The sequence below is a fragment of the Ahaetulla prasina genome, chromosome 5 (assembly GCF_028640845.1).
Source record: "Ahaetulla prasina isolate Xishuangbanna chromosome 5, ASM2864084v1, whole genome shotgun sequence".
NCBI classification, from domain to species: domain Eukaryota; kingdom Metazoa; phylum Chordata; class Lepidosauria; order Squamata; family Colubridae; genus Ahaetulla; species Ahaetulla prasina.
In genome coordinates this window covers 48,141,933-48,168,737 of record NC_080543.1, presented here as the reverse complement: position 1 = coordinate 48,168,737, position 26,805 = coordinate 48,141,933, and the positions used below count along the sequence as shown (strand labels likewise).

General features: G+C 33.4%; 1 protein-coding gene across 4 annotated transcripts in view; it reads right to left on the bottom strand.

Annotated features, from left to right (window-relative positions):
- The window catches only part of ROBO1 (roundabout guidance receptor 1), a 266,683-nt gene that overhangs the window by 20,830 nt on the left and 219,048 nt on the right, over positions 1-26,805 (bottom strand). For 2 of the 4 annotated variants that reach the window (XM_058184554.1, XM_058184555.1), the window contains 10 exons: positions 22,216-22,413; positions 19,166-19,192; positions 17,081-17,123; positions 14,936-15,090; positions 13,706-14,041; positions 13,159-13,263; positions 8,027-8,171; positions 7,610-7,858; positions 5,159-5,568; positions 3,997-4,149 (listed from right to left, as the gene is read on the bottom strand). In XM_058184554.1, coding sequence (XP_058040537.1) covers positions 3,997-4,149; positions 5,159-5,568; positions 7,610-7,858; positions 8,027-8,171; positions 13,159-13,263; positions 13,706-14,041; positions 14,936-15,090; positions 17,081-17,123; positions 19,166-19,192; positions 22,216-22,413 — 1,821 coding nt within the window. The remainder of the gene's footprint in view (positions 1-3,996; positions 4,150-5,158; positions 5,569-7,609; positions 7,859-8,026; positions 8,172-13,158; positions 13,264-13,705; positions 14,042-14,935; positions 15,091-17,080; positions 17,124-19,165; positions 19,193-22,215; positions 22,414-26,805) is intronic. The other 2 variants (XM_058184557.1, XM_058184556.1) reach the window with 2 other exon arrangements.

Here is a 26,805-nt window from a genome sequence, read left to right as displayed (position 1 = left end):
AGAAAACAAGGGAATACTTACCTTACTTTTAAAAGTTATTTATAGGATAGGACAAGAAACAAAGACTTTAAATTGCAAAGAAGTATAGTCAGACCTAGAACCAAAACAACATAGTGAAATCCAATCAAGTCAAATTCTTTATTGGACAGAATTTTGCCAGCTATAATCTACTGTATTAGATGTATCCTGAGAGATTCTAAGGTGTGGCTACCCGCTTTCCCCCTCCTCCATCCAGTTCACAACTCCATAGTCTCTTAATTTGGTTCCTCTCTGGAATGTATTGCTTCCTCTCAGGAAAGTTCTGTATTGCCAAGATTCCCTTCCACTGTTTTCCTGAAGCACATTCAATTTTGATTGAACATCAGAAAATGTTTCTTAGTGATAAGAACTGTGCAACAGCGGAACAGAGTGCCTCTTGAGTTAATGAAATGCCCCTCATTAGAAATATTTCAACAAAACCTGGAAGGCTATGTCTCAGGCCCTACCATAGTGGTAGATTCTTTGTGGAAGGTTGAGTCAGATGATCTTCAAGATCCCTTATATCCTACAATTTTTTGAATATAGAAAATCAATTGCTATAACCAAATACAAACAAGGGATTCTGATGACATCAGTCTGAAAATTCTTATTCATTTCAAATGTGAAATTGGTGATCTTCTACCAAAATAATAAATAATTAGCATAGCCCTGCTTTATCAGCAGCATTTTCATGTTGCAAATTACACAAAGACTTACAGCTGCTGCTGTGTTTCTCTACTCTCTGAGCTGTTCTGGCTCTTCCATCTGGATAAGAACTTCTGTGACTGACTGCAAACAGCCGATCTTTGATAGGCTAGTTATCAGTGGTGAAATCCGCCACAGTTTGCCACTGGTTCACTGCCCACTCATGCGTAGTGCGCGCCAAATGCACACTGTGCACGCACGCATGTGTGGTGCACACCAAACATGTGCTTCGTGCGGAAAAAGGATGCATAACAAGGTAAGTAGAAAAGCGAGGGGGGGGGACAGCTGTGGATACAATCAAAGGGACATTAGGACAGGAACTGTAGGCACGTTGGTGCTCTTATGCATGCCCTTTACAGACCTCTTAGGAATGGAGTGAGATCAATAGTAGATAGTTTTTGGTTAAAGCTTTGGGGATTTTGGGAAGAGACCACAGAGTCTGGTAGTGCATTCCAGGCATTAACAACTCTGTTACTGAAGTCATATTTTCTGCAATCAAGATTGGAGCGATTCACATTAAGCTTAAATGTATTGTGTGCTCGTGTATTGTTGTGATTGAAGCTGAAGTAGTCTTCAACAGGAAGGACATTGTAACAGATGATTCTATGAGTTAAACTCAGGTCATGTCGAAGGCGGCGGAGTTCTAAATTTTCTAAACCCAGTATTTCAAGTCTGGTAGCATAAGGTATTTTGTTGTATTCAGAGGAGTGGAGAACTCTTCTTGTAAAATATTTCTGGACACACTCAATTTTATTAATGTCTGAAATGAGTATGGGTTCCAGACAGGTGAGCTGTATTTCAAGAATTGGCCTAGCAAATGTTTTATATGCTCTGGTTAGTAGTGTAGTGTTTCCAGGGAAGAAGCTACGCAAGATTAAGTTTACAACTCTTGGAGAGAGAAGTAGTCTCGAGGGGAGACAATTGGAATTAAAAGTGCAGGAGAGTAGAACTACAGGTTCCAGCAGATCAGAGGGTAAAAAAAAAGAGGGGAAGGGAAAGACAGTGCATTTTGGAGGAAAAGAAGTATTGGCTGTAGCATTCTGGGCTGTGGACTACATTCTTGCTACTGCAAGATATGTGAACAATCCTAATCCAGTGGTGGAGCTCAGAAGTGGCTGCATTCCTGAGCCAGCTTCAGTTTCCTGATTCATCACTTCTGGCTAAAGCGGAATAGTATCTTAATTAAAGCATAACAAATCCTACAAGGTAGGTCGATGTGTTTGGGCCAGAGGGCTGGTCATTGGAGAAGAGGGTCAAAAAGACCCAGTTATCAGTGGCTTCTTTGGGGTGAGCGCCATATTAGTCTTTCAAGTCAGGATTAATGCCAGAGGAAAGGATGACTCACATTTTCAGAAAGGGACTAAGGAGAAAGATGGGAAATTGTGAGCTAGTTATCTTGTCTAATGTCTTTTCTAGGAAAACTGGTATTCACAAAGAAAAATGGAATGCTAAATTAGTCTTGGTCTGATCCAACAGGGCTATTGTTATGTTTTACAACAACACTATGTATAATGCAATCAATGCTTGCTTGATTTTCAAGCACGTATATACTCATCTGAATTTCAAAAGATTTGCTATTGAGATGGCAAATCTAAGAATAACATTTTACTCATGTTTATCATGTTCTAGGCTTCATTACAGCACAAGCACATTCATGCCCAATTACATAATGTACTGAATAAGTAAATGGTCCCTATTGAAGATGCAGCAAATATATTAGAGGTTAGTTTCAGTTACTCGACAGAAGTATGCAGTTCTCTAAAAAAGAATTATGTAATAGTTTAAAAAATAGTGGCACTAGATGAATCTTATCACTGTTTATTTTTATCAGACAAAAATAATTTTATAATGCTTTTGAAAATATTTCTTATCCAGAATTCTCCCAATAACAAATGTTTTCACATCAAGGTGTTATGCTTAGTTGATTTCTCACACTGAAGCACTCATGTAAAACTAATAAAATCAGTTAAAGTATCTATAAATTCCTGCAAAACGTCATTACAGGACTTCCATAAATTTAATCTTCCTGGTACAGTTTTGACATGTATTTATTTCACTTAAAGAAAAAACAAAAACTAATAAACAAAAACTTGTAGAAAACTGCTTTAGTAATTTCTTGGTATAAGATAAATTTTGGGCATTCAGTTTCAATGACAAAGGGAGTCTGGGTAAAAGCCAAATGAATCAGGTGCATGGGATCATGCCTGTGTTTAATGTAGCCTAATATCAGACACGTGTTAGTGAGAGAAAATACTTAGAATGAAGTACAGAGACTAACAGGGACAACCACTCATTGCAAAATTACTTTTGCTCATCATGCTGTGAGCTTTGTATTACATTTTTCTGTCAAGTGGCAGGAATCACAGGGAGAAGTGGCTGGAAAACCCTTTCGTGTAACCCTAGATAAGTATCCATAATATTAGGCTTTGATATGATAATGGAAAATGATGCCCCTCTTTGAAATATTTCTGATTGGTAATGAAAGTCCTAATCAGATTGTTGTTGATGAGAACCAGGAGGGAGAGGGTTTCTCTCTCTTTCTCCCTCCCTCCCTCTCTGTGTTGGGAAGGAATTATGCCTGTGCTACATCCCTTTTAGTGAATTTAGAAAACACGACAAGATGGGCAGGTCTTTGGAAAAATACCTTACATAAATTCATGATTGTTTTATGAAATAGGTGGTTTAATAAAAACTGGCCCTCCTGAGGCATTTTCATTAAAGACTGTCTCTAGACAACATCACAATGTTTGCATTATTCCCCCTATATTCTCTAGAGAATACATGCATTACCTTTTCAGCAGGAGTCGATATTGTGTGTGAAGGCATGAAAGGAGATGATTAGATTTTGCCTTTTGGTGCACAAAGTAACCACATGGAACAAATACAATGGTTAGGGATAAAAAAAATCCAATAATTTTGCTGCATGCTATCTAAATGCTAAATTTTTTCTATGACAGGAAAAAAAATTAGATGATGAAATGTATTTTAATCAAGATTTTAATCTTATACATGCATCATTTCTAACTATTGCACCCATTTACAGGGTTTGATCTCAACTACAGCGATAGCTAATAGCTGAAAATGAGTGCCCAGTGATATATATGATATTTTAGGGACAAGAAGAACAAGTTGATAACAATAGTGATGCTTATCGTATGATTGTTGAATGAGTATGGATTTGAGAAACAAATTAAAATACTTCTAATTTGGCATAAGCATTAGAAAATAATTATAAAAACTTGGGAAAGTCATTCATTTAAAAATAGTGTTTACCATCTGTGTAGACTTCTCTGCGCAGATGTCCTTGCTGGTGCTTTTGCTTTTTGGCAGGTCGAACCCTCTGAATTACAGCAGCACTCATGTTGCTGTCAGTGGAGACAGGACTAGTAGGTCTAGGGCAGTGTGAGGCATGATAATGTCTATGGCCTAGAAAAGAAACAGCATTTTGATTGATTTCCCCCCCAAATCAGACAATTGCCTCCTGTAACTGAAAACACAATAATTAATGAACAAAAACAAAAATAAAAACAAAAGTATATTACTTTGTATTGTGATTGTAAGCTACCCAGAGTTCTGTCTTTGGGGTGATGGTCATACAAACAAAACAAACAAACATTGCTAATTATTGGATAAAATAGCATACTGTTGAATAATATTGGTAATATAAAGATTAATTCACTGCTGCAGAATATTAACTGGGATTTTTTTCCCTAAGCAAGATGCATCTAGATTTGGTTTTTTTGGGTAGCAAGCTTTGTTTTCCAGGTTTCCCAGAGCAGCACTATTATCGGCAATAATATAACAGATTGCCCTTGAAGACATTCAGCAACTCTACTTGATACAAAATCCAGTGGTCCATGGTAGTCATGATGTCAACTATCTTGTGAGAACTGAATTTGTTCCCAGTTTGGGACTGGATGCAATTCATGCTATTTATTATTATTTTTAAAGCCCTACCTGAGGACCTTTCCCAAAGTCTATGCCTGCCAAACAAGAGAATACCTATTAAAGGTCTCCTCTTAGATTTGCCAAAAAAGGGACATGATAATGGATACTTTCTTTAGGAAGGGCTTAACTCCTGAACCAAAGATACCATCTATTCACATGGCCTTCTAGAAAATGGAACATATTGGCAACTCTGGAAGGCTTATTTTAATATTGATTTTGTATCATTATGATTCTTCTTCTTTGGACTTCTACCTAACAAAATTGCAAACAGCTGTTTAGAGATATATTAGGAACTTTCTATTTTTCTAAGATAAGGTAGACCAATATATATGACAGAAAGGATTTAGTTTTCCATTCAAAGAAATTATTATTCTTGATAGGCATCTATTTTTCACAGGAATCACATAAAACAGAAATAACTGTCATAAAAGAACTTCATGATTTATATTCAGAGGGCAATATATAGAAAGACTACAAGAAATCTCACCTGCCACAGAATCTTGCATCTGACGTTTTGCTACTTTAAGACCAGCATATTCCGCTGCTGCTGCAACAGCTTGTGCAAAATCTGCATCTGTAAAAAAGGATCCATCTGATGAACTAACACTAGATCGTCCACTTGAAATGTTATCATCTTCTGAGGCTGAACCCCATCCGTTGATCATGGAACCTGTCACAGAACTCTCCAGATCTCCCACACTTGAAGCAGGTGTCTGTTCAAGGCCACGCAAAAGAAGCCTTTTGTTTTGCATCTTCACAATTTCTACGTCTGCTTCATCTTCTTCTTCTTCTGGTGCATCAGTGTCCATGTCAGATACAAGAGGTCCCGAAATGTAACCGTAAGTATGTGGTGGTGAAATAGGCCTGGGAGGTGGAGGTGGGCTCACAGGTTGACGCCTGTGAGCGAATAGTTTAAAAAATTAATGTTAATGTTAATAGCATTTTTAATATTTGTATTCATTTCATGATACAATTTTATACTGGTTTGTAATTCAGAGTTATTGGTTACTAAAGTAAAATGAAGAATTTTCCTTCAGATGGTTATATCTGAAGCAGATATAAATGACAAGTACTTGCAAATTCTGAATTTGATTTATCAAATAAGTACTTTACAATTATGATATTGTAATCATTCAGTAGACAGAAAAATAATAAATTAAGCATGATCATTTATATTTTTTTAAAAAAATCAGTTACACTTGAATATGTTTTATCTTTACAGAGTTTAAATAAAACAGCTTATAAGACCAAATTGTTTGTGCTGCACAACAATTTGAATGGCCAGAAGCTCAGAAAAATTATGAAACACTGCTTTTAATGCTGACAGGGGAAAATGCCAACATTTTCTGCATCTTTCCTGTATATTAGTAATGAGGCGGGAAAGATTAGATATTCTGTAAATTTTGAAGTGGTCTTGAAGATAATTTGGAAACTGATTCAAAAAAACCTGCTAGGAATGATTTGCAATTGGGGTGGGTGGGAATCCCATCATGATTCTGATTATTAACATCCAGAATAAGCTGGCTTCATTTAAAATTCTATCTAGATAAACATATTTTCTTCTGAAACTCTTCAGAGAAAAATTATTTCAGCCCTTGTATGCAGTTGTAGACTATAAATCATGTCTTCTGTTTGACCTGTTTGCTTTATTTCCACAGTTTCATGTCTTTGCAGTTTCTTTTTTATTTTTTGCTTAGTATTTTTCAGAAACATACTCAGTTCATTTACAATCCACATTAAAATAAACATGAAATAAGATATATGTGTACACACAAATGTATGAGAGAACAAAGCTTTGGAGATGTGGAAATATAGACATGCTGCTGAAGGAGCCTAATTTTAACCAATAATCATTCTAAACTACTACTTCATCTGTTATTTTTCTTCAGTGAGTTTTTGCTCATTTCCCATTCCCATTTCCCATCTTCATGTTTTTTGTCCCCTAAAAAGAAGGTATGAGCACAGTCAAAGATAGTTATACAGTGACATGTCATCCACAGGTCTACTCTGCTCATATAGTATTGATCAATATGAGTTAATTCACCATAGTTTAAAAAATGATTAGATCTGAAAATTGTGACATGGAAGGTCAAGGTTTATAGTTTATGTTATAATTTACATAACTATAATTGAACATTTGACTATATATGCTTTGGAAGGATGTAAACCTGTAACTTTTTTTAAAAAAAAGCCAACCTCACAAATATGAAAGGGAAAATGATGTTGCAGAATAAGAAGTATGAAAAAAAAAATCCAAAACCTATCAGGAAACTCATATCAAGTCAATCAAAGAAATGAAATGAAACAAAACAAAACAAAACAAAAGACCAATATTGCACTCTCAACATTTGCTATCACTTACATATAACTTTGAAATATAAAAATCATAGTAGACATGGGTTGACTGACCATCCATAATTTTGTACTACCATATATTTTTATTAAAGTAATCTAATCTTGAGACTGTTATGACTATTATGACAATGGATTCCATAATGAAGTGTTTTGTGTAAAGTTGTACTGGATGTAATAACAGTTTCTCCAATAGCCTTAAGCTGTTATATGGCAGAAAGAACAATGATAAACAGTTACTTTCAATTAATTCATCATGCTTTCTATTTCTATAATCTGCTAATCATTCCAACTGTTCTATACTTTTTAAATGCTATGAGTTTTAAAATATGGTGTGATGAGAATAGCTTTTGTGCTTGTAAAAAAGTACGCTTTTGTACTAATGCTGTAGACATATTAATTTGACACTTTATACATTGATGGCCAAATTATGCATCCGTGCTTACTACGTGACCTTGAAAAAATGAAGTATTATAGTCTTCATGAATAATTCCTTTCAAGAGTACCTTAACGACACATAGATAATATCTTCTAACAAAATACATTAGCATAAAATATAAAAAGTTACTTTTTTTAATTAACATACCGTCGGTCTGGTGGGTGTTGCAAATGGGCTATTTCTTCCTGACAATCTTGCAGCATAGGCTGCAGCTCTTCTTGAGGAGAAGGAGTTAGTGTAGCAGTAGACTGGTGGCTATAGGACACTGCTGCTGGAGATGAAGCTGCTCCTCGAATTGGTGGTGTGGGTCCTCGTTCGTCATCTTCTTCTTCTAGCTCATCCTGCCGTATATACATTCTTGTTGGTGGTAGCGGACAAGGAATCTCATGATCATAGCTATGAAACAATGTAGCAATATAAAAATATAATGGATCAGATATACAGTATTTCTCTTCAGTTATTACTTCTTAATCTCTTCCTTTGGAACCCAAAAATGATTAATTCTATATTATATTTAATGAATAAAGTGACTTAAAATGACTTACGAATCCATTTTTATTGTACCTTTCATTCATAGAGAGGTTGTAATCTTCACTATTATTATGGGGAGGTGGATGTACAGGAGGTGGTGGAAGTACTTCTGCCCAATTCATTCCAGTCTGTTTAGATGTCTTTGGGGTTTTAGCACTCTTTTTATGCCCTTGGCTCCCTGTGAAGAAATGTATCACAGTACTTATAAATCTTTTCTGAGCTGACATTTTTATTCATCTACTGAGTCTTTCCCAAGGGCGTGGCATAGGCAGATATGGGTGTTTGATGATAAAAGTATTGTTGCAAGATGTAAGCTGTTCTAAGCAAAACTGTCTTTTGTAATTGAGTGATAGTGATTTTTATCAATGCCGTTGGTATTGTTTATTATTATAAATATCATTATATTATTATAAAAGATCAATTATTTTTCTTTTTTTAAAAAAAAGTTACCAGTGTAATCTAAAGCTTTAGGATTATTTGATGGTCTCTCATCCAAGTATTACTTGGATCCAATCCCACTTTTTGGGGATCAAGTTCATTTCACCTATGACTAAGTGCTGCCATGAGCCATGGCACCAAAATTACATTCTACTTAAACACAGTATAAGTGTCATGGCCCAACATATGATCTTTATATACCATTGTTGCTCTCTACCCCCATGTAGTGGCCAGAGAGACAAACACCAATCTATATTGTTTTGAAGCTGACCCAACCCCTTTACCCATCAGCCCAGACTCTCAAACAAGTGCATGCTGGGAAGCCAGATTCCATTTCCTTTAGCATTTGGGGAAGACAGAAGCACATGATCATCCAAGGACAAACCCACATCCCAGAGCATCGCTTGTGAGATTTAAATTGCTTATATTTATTAATTGTTATGTTCAGCAGTAACTTAACACTGTCTGTCTTGTATTTGATTCTCATTATACAGTATGTATCCCTATTTTCCCCAGTTTCACCATATCTTGTTCTTTCAACAAAACATTCAGAACTACACACATGGTCTGTTTTATTGGAGGATAGGTGGGTTTAGCTACATGTTAAACTGCACGCAGACTAACATGTAGTGGGGACAGAACAATAAGAGATTTAACCATTTTGTTAGGCATTTATTGGCTAAGTGCTTTCATGAGTTAAGAAAAAAATCAGTATTTTAGACAAAGTTTATAAAAAGTCTATTAAAGTTGAATTTCTGATAATTTCAATTATCTTTTAAAATCTTCATACATATAACATATGTTTTAAAGCAGCTTTTAAACCGTAGTCTTTTTACCTAACATTATAAACATATTATAGACTTTATGCTTTAAAATGCATTTTAATGAAATACATGAGTTACATGTTTGAACACATAATAACAGATTTTATTAGCTTGAATAAATGGCTAAGAAAGTAGACTTGCTAAGCAATATAATTAAAGCAATTTTCCTGGAAGTATTAACTGTATTATATATTATATTGTAGGAATTTAGCACCCACCCCCCTCCTAGAAGAATGAAATATTTTAGAAAATATTTAAAAAGGCAGAATATATTTCCCTGGATGAGAAATGGAGAAACATGTTTTAAAGACAAAGCAGCTCCCTGCAACTTCCTGCCACCCCCCACCTTTATCAATGGGCCATCTGCATCATAATAGAACCCATCTAGCAACTGAAACTCACCACATGGCAAGGCTCAAGCAAGCTTGAGAGACAACCTACAACATTAGCTAAGACCCCTAGACCACCTGGGAGTTTGACAACCAATCAGGATACTCTTCCTGTGCCCCAGAAAGTTCAAAGCTCAGAAAAAGCATAAAACCAGGGAGCACACAGGATCTCAGCCCTTTTCTGTTCAGGAACTCAAGCCATGTGATCCTGACCACCATTAAACCATCTTTCCAAGCAGCCTCCATGTTTCCAGTGTCTTTGTCCCCACTTGGAACTGAACCCAGATGGATATTTCTTCCAACAATATAAAGCAAACATACTTAGATACATTACCTGAAGCATCTTTCTGTTATTTAATTATTAAAATCTAACATATAATATGACAACAGGTATGGCCTGATAAAGTTTCAATGTTGCATTAAGACATTAATTGTAAGTAATTTGTTCATGAAATATTTTGGGCACAAAATTACTACATGCATTCTCAAATACAGCTGTATGAAAAGTTATTAAAATAAAGAAATGTAAAATAAAAACCCCAACACAGCTACTAAGTAGCTTACAATAAATATAGCAAAATAAAGTATGATATAAATATTTCTCTTACAGTTATGGCTTATAGAATAATATAACATTCTATAACAATTTATTTAATAATAGAATAGAATAGAATAATTAAATAATTAATTAAATAAATAATTAAATAATTCAAGCTTCTTTAAAAAAAAGACCAATTGTTTGGGTATTGTTAAATTTGGAATAGGAATTTGACATGAGTTGTAACGAAAACTGATACTTGACAGATGCATTGTTAATTTATACATTTCTAGAGTTGCTTGAATTATGAAGAATTTATGACTGTTGGAAATATGAACGAGACATTTTATCATGCTGATAAAAGGTGTAAAAGAGGTGTTGAAAAATCCATAAAATTTTGGATTTAATACATACAATAATTCAGAATATTTCAAAGATTAATCTACAGTTTAAACTACAGGTTTTTCTTTTGGCACTGTAATGGTATGTGGGAAAGACCTTGACAGATAAGATGAAAAAATGCTGCCCAGAGAAATGGCCAGATTAGAGAAGGCATAGCCAGTAGTTGGATAGTGGGCAGAACAAGAAGCTCAGAAGGGACAGTCCCTGGTTTATCAAGCTGTAAAGGAGACAGTGGATATTTGTACTTGTACTTTCAGACTTATAGAATTCTGTTCTTGAGGTAGCTTTACAATTATATTTGGTCATATTTTCTATCTGGTCTATCCGGTGACTGAAAGTACAAATCCTCCATTGTTTCCTTTACAGTCTGAACCACGAACTTATTGATAAAACAGTTAGAAAGTACCAATAAAGAAGAATATCTGTAGTTCAGGATTGAAATGAGGGTCCTTGGTGCTCTCTGAGCTTGGTTGTTTTTTTGCAGAAGTTTCATTGTTGGTGGAGGTGGTGTTTGGCAGTTCCTTGACTGGGGTATTGTCAAACAAGCTAACAATAAGCTTGTTAAGCAGCCCAAACAAAGAACCTCTAAGACCACACCCAGCAACACTGAAAGGGTAAGCCATTAGAAAATAAACTGAAACCAACTGCCACTTCTTATTCATACTGGGGATATTACCTAGTTTGGATAATGAAACATCTGCTGAAAAACAATCAAGCCCAGAGTGCACCAAGGACCCACAGTTAGAAAGAACTCATAGAACTTTATTTTATGCATATTAAGTTCAACAATATTATTATATGCAGACGGATGGAAAGATTGAACATTATACACAATGGAGGAATTGATGGTGAAGATGATGGAAATCACTGAGATGGTGAAATTGACATCTTATATCAGAGAAAAGATACTAATTTATTACTGACAGGAAACCTCTTATAGACTTTTTGTATGAAACAGAGAAAGGTGAACTTATGATATATGGATTTGATGATTAGAAAGAAAAAATATATAGAAAAAATGAAAGCCATGCTGAGCCATAGAGTAAAAGTAAATGTACACTTATAATTGCTGTAAGAAAAGCAGAAGCCACTTCTTTATATTTTGCTTTGTCATTTTTAATTTCTTCTTTCTTGTCTTCTTTCTAAATATTTTTTCTGTTGGTTTTTAGCTTTAACTTTATTAAAATTTTAATAAAGTCATATGAAAAAGTGTGACTGTTTAAATAATTTTATAAAGCTCATTTGATATGTTTTCCTTGTCTTTTCAACTCAAAGGACTTAAAAAGAGGATAATAAGAGAGTGATTAATTTTAGGCTTATCTAAAAGAAATTTAATAAAAAAGGAAACGGGAAAGGGGAATAGCAATCAATTATCTTAATCCATAAAGTCTTTTGCAAAATAAATAAATAAATAAATACATGTGGCATAGCGCATTGAATTATTGCGTTGAAAAGTCCCAATGAAACTACATCTAAAAGTTGCTGGATTCTGAGCAACATGCTTGTTTGGAAAAGAAATGTGCACACATTATGTATACTTTTAATAATATTCACACACTGCCTTTTCTAAATTGCATGATGTGAAGCTGGCAGTTAGTATATCAAAGCAATTGTCTAATCCAATTAATACAACAAACATGCACAAGACTTTTCTTACTGGAATAGGATGCATTGTAGTGCTATTGTAGAAAACAAGATTAAGAATGGTTTACTCTGTTGTGCTTTCTTCTGAATACTTGTGCATCGTATAATTGGACAGGGGAACCTTTACCTTACATTTAACAGATAGAGGATTATAGTAGTAGTTTCCCTTTTTGCCATCCTATTAGTGTGTCTTGTGCCTATCTTTATATGCTAAGGTTTCATTAGATTTCAGTGAAGAGCATTAAACTTCAGTAAAGAGTGTTGCTGTGGTTGCCTCTACAAAGTAGATTTTATGGCATTTTCTGTTTTTTATTTTTTTATTTGAGTTACACATCAAAATAGAAAATGTTTATTTACTGTATCTTTTTTCTTTCTTTATTTTTTGCTGATTTTTATTTTGAACTACCTATTTTTCTTTTTAATTTATATTTAAAATAATATAAAATTATTATTAAAAAATAAAAAATAGCAAATTGAGAATACTTTTAAGGTTAAGGTTTTGTGCCAGAAACCAGGAAATTGTGATTTGGGCCAATCAGTGATTTGCAAGCCTAGAATGAGGCAATAGCAAACCACTTCTGAAATCTTGCTAAGAAGTTTGGAAAGACAAGAGTCAACACTGACTCAAATATGCTCAGTATATCTATATTATCTAAGCTATCAGGGTGACCTTGGGCCACTCACTCTCTCTTAGCTAAACCCACATTACAGGGTTGTTGTTTTGGGGAAAATAGAAGGAGAAAGATGTGTTGGATATGTTTGTTGCCTTGAGTTATTTGTAAAAATTAATAAAGGCAGGATACAAATAAATATAAAAATAAAATAAAATATGCAAGGTACAGAGAAGGAGCTCTCCAAATATGTCAACCATATTATAAGGCACCACAGAATATTTATTTTACAAAATGCACTACACATTTGAATACTTACCTGATGTACTGCTTCCTCTGTCTGAACTGTTGTAGGACCCTCCTGTATTCTGATCATAGGTCTGGTTATATGGAATAGTTGTAACATTATCATTTACACGGTAATCTGTAATTTAATAAAATAACACTGTATTTCTTTCAAATACTGTAGCTGTTCATGTATCTACTATCAAATTAAGGAAAATTAAAGTTAATGTCTATATTTTTCAAAAATTATTGGATAAAAATGAGATTGTTAGAATTTAAGCTAAAAGCCACATTAATATTTATTTAACTGTCTTATTTATTAGAATACGTTGATTTTTTGGAGAATGTTGCACTAATTACTAGGCTGACAAATTTCAAACTAATAGGTTTTATATCTAGAAAGTGATTTGTTCATCCAGAAGTGATTGATGTTTTAATAACCAGTAATCAGTTTGGAAATGGTTTAAATCACTATGAATGCAGTAGTATACAAATTATCCTTTTTGTTTAAAGAGTTGCAAAACTTATTAAAATCTCTAAGGTTTAAAACACAAGGTAAGAAAATACTACAAACTATTTACCTTTGTTTAATTTGTTTTGTTCCATTATGTTGTATTGAATTGGTGCAACTTCTTGTTTCTGTTGCGTAGATGGTTTCCAATGCTTTTCATTTGAATCACCACTATTACTGTTTACATTATTGCTTATGTTTGACTGGATAAGTTGAGTAGTGGCATATGGAGTAGGCTGTCCTGGTTGGTTGACAAATCTTCCATCTTTCAGATTTGGGCTATTGAATGTTTTCATTTCATTGATTTTGTTGCTCAGGTCCACATCTCCATAAACTGTTGATTCAGGCAACATCAAATTTGTTTGCTTATTTTCCAGCTGATTGTTGTAATTTGCTATACAGTCAGCTATCCATATTAGGAAGTAAAAATCCAAAAATATATTCAGTTACAGTACACATTTTAACATGACTTTGCAATGTAAAGCAAAAGGAATTTCTAACAATATAGTTACACTGAATAAAGGAAAATTAACGTCTAAGCTGTCATAAGAAGATGCTTCTGTTCCATGGCTCCAAAACTGTATGTACCTCTTAATGAAAGCTCCTCCAGATCCTTGGTTATTTTATTTCAACTATTCTTTTCAGAAACAAATCTATCTTTATTCCTTGATTTATCTCAACATACATGTCCATTTTATCATATTGATGTTAAGTGGCATACAAAAAATTAAAACCAAAGGAACAAACATGGTCTATAAATGATATACAAAAATAGTCAATATGTTAAATGCCTAGGGTTGAAAAAACATTAGTTTTAATAATTGAAAAAAGAACTAAAAACCAACTAACAAGGCTTGTTCAAGCTTTTAGCCCAAATGCCTGTGGGCACATCCAGGTCTTTAATCTCTTGAGATGGAACAACAGATTAGGTCAATTGCATCTCCAGGAGAATGCTGTTCCACAGAACAGACACTGTGACAGAGAAGACACATGACAACAATATCTTTCTTCCCCAAGATTCTTGATAGCAGCATTCACTCTGGTATTAAATTTGGACCTTGATCTTGCTTCTGAATGAGAAATATCTATATCCTAAGAAAGAGCTATAGCACATCACTGTGTTTTGAAGATTTGTAAATGCCTTAAAATTCTATATTTAGGGAAGAATAAAATATCTTGTTATTTATTTCAAATCTATGTACTACATGTGGCTGCATATACATGGCAATAGGAATATTGATGTGACTGAACAATATAGATGAAGGAAAGTTATAATGAAGATGATAATGATAAATAATACCTGGTCGAGAATAAGTAGTAAGGTTGCTGTCACTGTTTCCATTGCCTGATGTACAACAGTTAATAGAACAATCATTATGATTATTCCCAGTATTAGGCCATGTATCTGCAAGCCAGGGCTGAGTAGTAGGTTCATTGATGTTTAAAAGACCTGGCCTTAAAAAGACAAATAATGTATCAGTTGTTACATTTTTGAAAAAAAAGAAATAACTAAATTTAAAAGATCACATTGATTATCCTTAAGAGCCCCTCTCCATCCTCATGATTCTTCTAGAAATCAGAATGCAGTAAAGTAAAATGGTTCATGGGCTTGCTATGAGAGGTGTCTTGTTTCTTGATATCTATTTTGAAAATCATTTCTGAGTTCCTTCATTACATATTTCAAAAAATGCTCACTATACATTTCTGATAAATGCTATAGAAATGTGACACTATATAGGTATTCAGCAAGTAGTAATTCTATAGCTGAGATGAACTAATATTATTTTCTAAACTTTTTGTAATGAATTCTTCAACATTTATATTAATTAATTCTTTTCTATTGTATTTGGGTTTGAAATATTCTGGATGGCACATGACAAGAATATGATTAAATCTCTGTAGCAACACACTGCAAACTATACCCTGTAGAAAAGATTAGATTACTTAGAGTATTATTTAAAAATGAAAAAAAACCTGTGGTACCCAGGAGAAACTGTTTTACTTTTGGGGAACAAACCTGCATATTACGAGTAAGACTGCACTCTTATAGTGGCTATTCATGAAGCCAAGAAAAGCCAAATAAAAAACTTGGTGTGTATGCATTTTTACATATTAGTAATAAGAAATCTTGGTATGATTTCTTGCATAAACCAGTGATCCCAGCCTTTTCTTGGCATCAGGGACCGGTTTTGTGGAAGGCAATTTTTCCACGGACTGGGTGGAGAGAGGAACATGCAATCTAATTGCACATATGTACAGACAACTTCAAATAAAAATTACTGTTTCTTCATTTCCCATATTATATTATATTATTCTACTCTTTTTTAAAAATCTTTTTTGTGCATGTAACCAACACTGGCTGATAATTCCCTCCCCACCTTTTTAGAAAATAATATTGTTCAGGCATTTGCGGAAAGATATGGAAAACTCGAAGTGGGACATGCTCCTCCACCTCCTCTTCTCTCAAGGCTACTGATATGAAGAATATGAAGAATTGCAACTTATATGTTACATATAATTTTATAATAGGTACTATGACTTCACAAATTAGCTATTGCCAATTCCCAAGTTGTTCTGCTGCATTTATATGTCAAAATCTAGCAAGTGTTCCATTTTTGTCAATGATTATTGTGCAAAGTGAAAATAAAAAAAAAAAATGAAATAGTTACTACAAGTGACTTGCTTATAAAGTAAGACTACATAATCAGTCAGAGAAACATCAGTGTCATTTAAGATTATGAAATGCTATTGAAATTATAAGTGATAAGAAATGTAGCTACTTCAATATAACAACCAGTTTGGAAAGATGCCCTGTACCACTTTAAAGGATTTACACATTCCTGATTATGAAGTATATGTGCTTCCAAATGTAATCAGAACCTCACACATTCCTAAACAAATGTAAGCATGCCATTTTTTAAAAAAAATATGATAAATATTAGATAAAATATATACCAGTGATTTAACACAATATCAAGAACTTTTTGCATCTTTCACAATATAATTAATTTATGAATAATCTTTCAGTGAAATATTAATGGGATTTATTTGTTAAAACACTTATTGCCATTGATTAAACATCTTAAGACACGTGGAACTCATTCATTTCTCATTTATCCGGTGACCAGCAATCATAATATATTTTTCCTGTTTTAATTTATAGAAACATAGAAGTCTGTCCTATAATAGTAGAATTTAAAATTTAAAACATTTTGATTAAACAGCATTATTAAATGTGTAATATATCTAAAAATCTCAGTCTCCGTTTTTTTTTCTTTTGTCACTTCACTTTCTCATAGTAGCAAAATTTATAGTTTGAAGTTAAAGTGCTCCCTCTGCTGTTTAATTTTGGTAATGCACGTTTGCCTGTGTGCAAAATTAAATTTGAAATGCTGAAGTAATTCTGCTGCATTTTATGCTGAAAATTAGTATCAAACATTATTACCTGCCTCCACTGCTTACAGCTTCTCCTCCTCTTTGATATGTTACTGAAAGATAAAAATAAAATAAAAATAAAATAAAATCAACCATGAATCTTGACAGGTTAGCTTCAGAAAGGCATTTGCTTAGTTAAGCAAATCCTAATCAAAAATATTAATTTCTTTGGAGTTTCCTATGCATATTTTCCTATAAATAAACTGTATTAATGTAGATATGCACAGCATTGCACTGCTTATCTTAACTTTATCCCATCTTGTCTTCGAAGTAAAAATAAAAGAGAATTCCAAAGCAGTATTGTTTGATTGACAATAGTACAAGAACATGTTTTTTAAATGTGCTGTATGTTTAACAGTGCATTTATAAATAAGAATTAAGCCAGAAAAGGAGTCATACATTAAATGAATTTGCTGTGCAGTATGGAAAGGTTTGGAAACTAGATCAGTGTTTTAAAAATCAGCCAACTTTTTAGAACTCCAAAACGGCAGTCTGCAAGGCAGAGATTAATATTTATAACCACAATATGATAATAAATAAAAGTTTTACATTTGATTAAAACAGCATTAATTTCAAATTACTTATTGTGAAATCTCCTTGTTCCTTACTGGAAAGCCATCACTTAGAGAAATATTTTCATTTTTCACAGAGATGTTAGAGTGAGTTTAAATACAATGCTAATTTTGAGAATGAATTCCCCAATGGTACTGGTAAACTTTTAACAGTTTTTTAAAAAAAAAATTCTGCAGAATCAATACATTAAAAAGAATTTTGATATTAATCTGTAAATTTAGATCAATTCTAAACATGTTTAAATTTAATCCAAGGCTAAGAGCAAATGAGGTGTAAAAAAATAAAAACATCTTAAAGAATTTTTGGGACAATAACCTTTCATATTCTTCAAGTGATTCATAAAACTATTTTTACATAGAATTGTATAGATCTTTCCCGTGATGTAATAAATCCTTAGAAATAATGTTGACATTCATCCTGAGAATGGCTTTTAACACCACATGGTTTATGGGGATACTTTCTGAAAGAAGTTATTTATTTATGTTTCTGTTTAACAGGAACTAGTAAAATATGAAGTGGGAAAAATGCTTTGAATCAACATGGGAACATTGTTGCAGTGTACTTAATGCTTCCTTATGTGTATTTCCTAAGGCATCTTTTCCTAGGTGGCAACCATGCAAGCCCAGGAAAAAAAATAGCTTTTTAAAGAGCCACTGACAAGTACAGAAAACTGCATCCATATTGAATCCTGCTTCTGATCCCAACAGCTGCATACCCCTATTTTCTTTGGATATTTATGACTGTTACAGTGACATCTGTAGGAACGAATCAAAATTGGCAAGGTGGCAGATGGAGCATTGCAACCTCTACAAAAGACATATATCAACCCCCCACCCACTGTTACTAATCTATTTGTCCAATACTCAAGAGTAGTAGACATTTAAGGATATTTAAGGATAATTTTGAAAGATGGCTAATAAGCTAGGTTAAAGTTTAGACAGGATTACATATTAAATTAAATATCATTCGTATGTTGTTTCTACATTAAGTCTTAGTGGCATTTCCTAAAACACAGGACATCTGAATGTGAAACTCTACACTACTTGGAATTAGAGTCTATATTGTGTCTAAATAGAAACACAAATTGTGAAGTGTGTATGGCAAGTTGTGAAGTCAAATCTCTGTAGATGTCTATTTTAATAATTATAATGTTTGTCATTAAATTTTTTTATAAAGGATGCTGTCTTCCTTTATGTAATTTCTAATGTTTTTCAAGAACTGTTTCATGAAAAAAGGGTTTTAGTGGACAAATATTAAGACTGAACAGAATTATGAAAACAGAGATAGTATAAATTGTGGATAATCTTCTCAAGGGTGTAAAAAGTTTTAATTCAAATACCAGTGCTAAATCTACAAAAAAGATAAAAACAGTTACGGTGATAAAATCTTACCTCCCGTAACATTACTAATTCTTTCTATTTTCAACAATGTGCTTGGTTATACAAGGAAGATGAAAGGAAGAAAGTGACATACATTATACAGACACATGCCAAACTATCAAGGGAAAAGTGCAAATATATACCTGTTGGTGTGAAGGTAAAAGACGGGACTGAAAAATCAAACACAATAAAAAACTGGTTATTAAGCTGAAGAAAGAAAGGATAGACCACACAACATTAGTATAAATCAAGACAATAACAGAACATAAAGGTAGAGTAAATATATCTAGACAGACGGATGTGAATAAAACAGTCTTGTGGTTTTAAATGGTAGCTTGATACAGATAGCATTTTGGAGAAGAATGACATTCTGGTATAGTGTGCTCTTGAGAGAAATAAAGTGTGGTTTAGCCTTTCAGTGACCTTTCGGTGTTTATGTTTTGCTGCAACTCCATAGAAAAAATATAAAAAAGAAAAGGAAAATGCTCTACAATAAATCTCAAACTTTATGATCACTTTTAAAGTCTTATCAAAACTTTTTTAAAAATGCAATCTTTGCTATATTAGGTAAGTGTGTTATAGTCTTATTTATTTAATAACAAAACAAATAAAACAAGATTATATAAAGCTTAAGCATATATACTAACATGGTGGGGTTTTGATTAATTGTACTTTAAAGTGTAACTTTTATTAGTTACCTGCTTAGTGTTATATCTTCTTTTATGTTATTATTACAAGTAGCATGTTTAGTTTTGATAAGGTCAACTAATAAATCATTTACAATAACTTGGCTTAACAATCTAAAATATGAAGTCCAAATATTTAGAATAGGTAGTTCAAGAAAAAGGCCTTATCTCTCTTGACCTCCATAGATTTTATTAGAGCCAATAGGGGCTAATCAATTCTTTTTTCAGATATTTTATGTTTTTCTAATAAGAAAAATGAACTTAATGTTCTTAACTATGTTAATGTTCGGAGCAAAATAAATTATGTCTAAATTGGCCTAGAGCTTTAGGACCAGTAGACATTTCACAAAACTGACAGAACGACTAAGTAGGGATAGTGATAGTATTTTAGGCCTTTTAAAATATTTTTCTACTGGACTAGCACATTAATATGTTTAGGAGGGCAGGAAAGCTTATTATTAAATATGTCCCATATCTGCCTCTGTTCCTAACTTCCTGGAACACTGGCACTGAAGGAAAAGATAAAATATCTTCAAAACTAAAAACAATGCTGTAAGCTATTCTAGCACTCTATTTTTTTTTTTAAATGATCTTAGCAATCCTCTTATAATTTTTTTCTGATGCTCTTTTTCACAAAGTAAAAGGTATTCGGTGTCCTTCAGAAGTAGAATAGTGATATTAATAAAGTTTCCAAACACAAACACTCACACAGACACAGATATAGATACTCCCGCACACACATAGGAAGGAAAGCAAGTTATCCAAAATAACTGTTCTCCAATCTCCTCATTAATTTGAGCAAGGACTTGGCAACATTGCCATTATTTTACTCAATATTAAGAAAATAAAGTACCATAGAAGAAAACTGTTTACAACCAAACCACCAACTTATTTATCAAAGTTTACATGAATAAAATTACCTGGCTGTTAATGCAATATGTATAGACTTTAATGCTATGAATGTGATTTTTTTTTTTTTTACATTTATATCCCGCCCTTCTCCGAAGACTCAGGGCGGCTTACAGTGTATAAGGCAATTTTATGAATTATATTTTATTAAGGACAAAATTTTTATTTCACCACTAAAATTTGGAAGATATGTAAGAGTACAAACAATAAAATGACAAAGAATCAGAATAATGAACTGCATGCTATAGAATTAGCTCCACTTATAGTCAGCTAATAGTATTAGTTGATAAAATGTAGATCTTAATAAAAGATTGCATGGGACCATGCAATTAGTAAAGCTTTAAAAAAGAACTGTTAAAGTAGTGTGGAGATTATTAATTTTCCTTGCTGAGTAGTAACCAATACACATTACTTTTTATTCCAGCTTCATGAAATCTGCCTGTAGTATTACTAATACCCAATATTGGTACTCTGCTATGTATGTTTTACATTCTGGAATATCCTGACTTTCTGGATATTTAAATATTTTCAATTTTATAATGTAACAAAACAACAACAAAAGTCATCATAAATTCTAGGAATTAGTAAACAATATATTTATCTTATATTTTTCTAATGTAAGTTTTATAAATATGCAACTCTGTGACCTTTTCTTCATATTATCGAGAGGTTACAATATTAATATTGGATGCTAAGCATTAACATTCCATATAAGTGTAGTAGTTGATTCTTCCAAAAGCCAACTGCAGGAAGATTTTTTTAAGTAGAACCACGTTATCAAGTTCATCTCTTTTTGATGAAGAACTCCTTTAATATTTTAAGATACTTTTGGTGTCTGTTGTATATGTAGGGTCATATTGAAAAGTTGACATTTACTACAGTATGGTAAAACTATTCATTTTCAGCTCTTTCTTTGAGATAAGTCCTGCTACTTACTCCACATGTGGCTCTAATTATAACATGGTTATTTAAAAAAAAGATAGAAGAAAAATTCCCACAGCATTTAAGTCATTTTAGCAGACTTATAGCCTGGGACCTATAAGCACATCTGTCTTTTATTAGATTGTATCTAGTTTTTAATGTTCCTAGCTGTGCCTAGATCTCCAGGTGGTAGCAGGGGCAAAAAGTAAGCTTGCATAATTTGTTTAATATGTCTACTGCAGCTGTAACAGGCTTGATAGTAGTTGCCATCACTGTTAAATGATTAAAGTTGATATCCATACATACAATTGATATAGTGTAACCTATGTGAAGCTGCTATTGTAAAGTACTTGGAGATATAAATTGATGAAAATGCAGTATTACATTCCACTGGGGTTAACCACATTTTCTCTGTGTACTGAAGCAGTAAAAAAAATGCTGTTCAAATTAATATACTAGTAATATAAATTCTTGATAATGATATATTCCTGCCTTAGAAAGAAGCCATAATGTAAGAAATTAATAATAATTCAACCCAGCCTTTGCTTAAAAGAGAAGTTATGACACATTTTAAATACTAAAGGGCTCAGAAAAGTTGTCAACGTTCATTTAAATAATTACTAGATTTTAGGGATGGAGATAAATCGATTATATTTATGAAAGCTGCAGCAAAATACCTTTTCTGATACCAGCATAAGAACTGGCAAGACCATTTCGTTTTTTTCGGTGGCGATATAACCAAATACTGAAAACCATAAGAATAATCCAGCAAGCAGCACCAATTCCAGCAATGAATGCTGGCTGTTTTACAACATCTGAAATCTGCTGAGCTAAGCTGACTTGGTCTTCAGGTGACACTGGGTTTCCATAGGAATCTGAAAGAGGAAGTTTACAATATTGCAAGTTTGCTTCTAGAAATAAAATAGTGTTACTTATAAGAAATGCACAATATTATAATTATTCATTAGTCTCTCTTTCTAATATACTTAATAAAATGGCAAACAAACTGATACAAGTTAGAAAACTATGATTACATTTGGAGTGCTTTAGCTATTTCTGCCATATTACTTAAACATATTTGTGTTGATACAAACATTAATATTTTCAGTAAAATAAAAATTGCATAAATATAGAGAAAGATGTATACCACATCAGCCTAACAACAAAAAACATCGTGATAAATAAACAGCTGACAAACTTTTCCATAATTTATTTCTTTATGACATTTTTATTTTATATAATGTATATGATATAATTTTAAAGCCACAATGGTGACTACACATTTTATATCATAAAATGTACATCTCCACCCCGAACCACCCCAACGAAGCCGTCGATGTGATGACTCGGTGTCTTGAAGCCATTCGGGTCTGGATGGGGACAAACAGGCTCCGACTCAACCCATCCAAGACGGAGTGGCTGTGGATGCTGGCGTCCCGGCATAGTCAGCTTACCCCATTGCTGACTGTGGGGGGTGAATCGCTGGCCCCCAGGGAATCGGTGCGCAATTTAGGCGTTCTCCTGGACGCACAGCTGTTTTTAGAAGACCATTTGACAGCCGTCGCCAGGGGAGCTTTTTATCAGGTCCGCCTGATTCGCCAATCGTGCCCTTTCCTGGATCGGGACTCGTTATGCACAATCACTCATGCCCTCGTCACTTCCCGCCTGGATTACTGCAATGCTCTCTACATGGGGCTCCCCTTGAAGAGCATCCGGAGGCTCCAACTGGTACAGAATGCGGCCGCGCGGGGGATTGAGGGAGCTCCTCGTAGCTCCCATGTAACACCTCTCCTGCGCGGGCTGCATTGGTTGCCGGTGGTCTTCCGGGTGCACTTCAAGGTGTTGGTTATCACCTTTAAAACGCTCCATGGCATCGGACCGGGATATTTACGGGACCACCTGCTGCCACCAGTTACCTCCCATTGTCCGGTGCGTCCAGTGCACTCTCACAGGGAGGGCCTCCTTAGGGTGCCGTCAGCCAACCAATGTCGACTGGCGACCCCCAGGGGAAGAGCTTTCTCTGTGGGGGCCCCGAACGAGCTGCCGGTGGGACTCCGTCTTCTCCCTGATCTTAGGACCTTTAAATGCGAGCTCAAGACTTTCTTTTTTCACCAAGCGGGGCTGGCCTGATTGATTGATTTTAATATTTGGGGTTTTTAGCGGGTTTCTTAACAAGGGTTTTTATCTTTTACATTTTACCTAATAGTTTTAAGCATACAGCAGTCTAATTAGATTTTTAACTTTGTTACGATATTTTAAATGGTTTTGGATAATTGTTGTTTTACTTGCTGTACACCGCCTTGAGTCTTCGGAGAAGGGTGGTATAAAAATGTGAATAAATAAATAAATAAATAAATAAATAAATAAATAAATAAATAAATATTATACATTGCAAAGCTGCCCAGAGTCACTGAATGGGCCGCCATACAAATGTTCATCAATCAATCAATCAATCAATCAAATTCCAATGTTCCATAAACTGAAACTTCAAAACTCACAAAAAAGTAACTAACTTTAGCCAATGAAAACACACATTCTTTAGTTTGTGAATTCATTATGAACAAGATAAATGTATTTGACTTTGCAAACCTTTTCAGATGAATGACATGTAGATGTCATGTTTGAAGAAAGGCTAGGCACATTTTTCTTGGACATTTTTAAACATTGAAGCAAATGTAAATACAAAATATTCAAAATTACACACAGAGACACATCCACACAAACACCTAGAGAGGCAAACTCTAACAGCATTAGTGAGGCTCTATTCAGTCCACTGTAGGGGTTACAGCTTAACACAAAAGAACATTAGGGAGTTCAGTTATTTGCATTTGCTGGCATATTATCACAAAAGCCATGTTAATTAGTTCACAAAATATACTTCATAATGGGAGCTGTTACAGCAGTAACATTCATTACATTTGGGATGTCTAAGACATGAAGCATACACTTAAAATGTATAATTATTTGAGTGAAGCTTCTAATAAATGCACATAGGTTAATTGTTTTATGACTTTCTTGTACTAGGAAAATGATGTGCCTCAATGCCTGTCTCCTGAACAATTCCAGAAGAGCTATAAGGAAATAATTAACAATTAGTTATCTACTGTTGATTATACTGCAGGTATGTATGTAATTCAGCACTGAACTTACTGTACAAGTATACTGTCTTTTATTTTGGCAAAAATTGTAACTCCTTTATGCCAGACCTAAAGAAAACATGATGTTCCTATTTCTGGTTTGAAAGGCTATGTTCACTCAATAATGAAAATGCTTTCTGTTTGCTCCTCAGCAACTCTGTAGCATTTTAAAGGGCCATTTTAGTTAGAAAATAGGCAAATAACTTTAAAAAACGAAAAAATGAAAACTACCTCAAACATAGGAATCCAAGGCTGAAATAAACCATTCCACATGACATCTCAGGTCTAATCTTCTAACCAAGACAATCAATACAGCTATTACTAAGGATTAAAGGATTGAATGGGAGGGTAGCACTCTGTGAGAAACACTCTCCATTATAGTAACCACCATTTTGAGTGCCAGATCAGCCTAGGATAGGCTGTTGATAGGGAGCTTTATAAGGAAATTGAAATTGTAATCTGTTTCCTTAGACTATGTCCTACTTATAGTTTCCATCTGGTATGGTACTTTAGGCTCTGGAACAACAGATAAAATCACAGCATATGCTTGCTGGATTGCCTTATTATTACCACTAATTCAGGTATAATGCAAGGTCCTGGTCTATTACTTGCTGGGCTGATGCACACTGGAACAACTTATCTTGATTAAATAATTATTTAATTATTACTGTGCGTATGGTATCCGGATAGTGGTAAAAATATTTAAAGGTGAAGATGACTATTGGAGGGACTTAGAGTTAAGGGATATAGAGAAATTTGGATCAAGGTGGTTTTTAGATAAAGCAAACTTAAAATGTGTAATTAGAAGTTATTGGTTAAAGGGATTAAGTAAAATGTGGAATAAATTTGTTAAAATTTTAATTCCGGATATAATCTTTTTGGGGAAGACAATTGGAAATTGGCCGATTAAAAACAATATAAGACGTAATGAAGTGATTAAAGAGGAAAATATAGAAACTATTAGAGATTGGACAAAAGTTTTGGAAAATGAAAGGAGGAATAAAGAAATTACTGAAAAATTAGGGTTAAGTTGGTTTGAAAAATACAGATAGAAAATGGACAAAAAATTAAGGGAAAATTATTCGATAAATAGATGTGAAACTGAATTTGAATATTTAGTATCTCGGATTATGAAAGATGAAATTGGGCTAAAGGGACTCGTTAGTAGGGTTTATAAGATTATAAATTCTGATGAAAAATTACAAAGAGTGATGAGGACAAATTGGGAAAAAGATCTTAATATTGAAATACCAGAGTCAGATTGGAATGTGAATTGGAATAGTAGAATTATGAGAACTTTATCTATAAGGATTAAAGAGCATAATTATAAAGTTGTTTGGAAATGGTATTTGACTCCAGTAAGATTGTCACAAATGGATAAAAAAATTAGTAAAAAATGTTGGAGATGTGAGATGGAATTGGGGACTTATGAACATATGTGGTATAAATGTGATAAGGTTAAAAGTTTTGGCAACAATTGGAAAAAATGATATTTGAAATGATGGGGAAAGTAATAATATTGAGAGTGGAAACTATATTATTGTTGGTAATTAAGGAAATAGAATTAACAAAATATGAAAAAGAATTGATTAGAATTATGATTATAATAGGTAGAATTATAATAGCTAGATATTAGAAATTAGATGTGTTTTTTAGAATAGAAGAGTGGAATTCTGAAATGTGGAAATTAGCCTTAAATGATAAAATGACATGTGATATTAAAATTAGAAGTGGTGTGTATAAAGAAGATATTTTCTGGAAGACTTGGAAACCATTCGTGGACTATGCGCTTGGAAAATTGGACGCCTCGGTACCTGTACCTCGAGAACGTGGATTTTGGCAATCATGAGGACATATCCGAAGACCCAAATCTTCCTTTTTATGTATAGCACAAGGGTGCAATAATGTATTTTCTTTTTTGTTTGTTAGAAAAAAGCAATAAAAAATAATAATAATAATAAAAAAAAGAACAACTTATCTTATTTATTTATTTATTTATTTATTAATCATATTTATATACCGCCCTATCTCCCGAAGGACTCAGGGCGATTTACAGGCACTTAAAAAACACATAGATACATAAATACACTATAAAAACAATTAAAAAACTTATTCTATAAGCCCGTATTT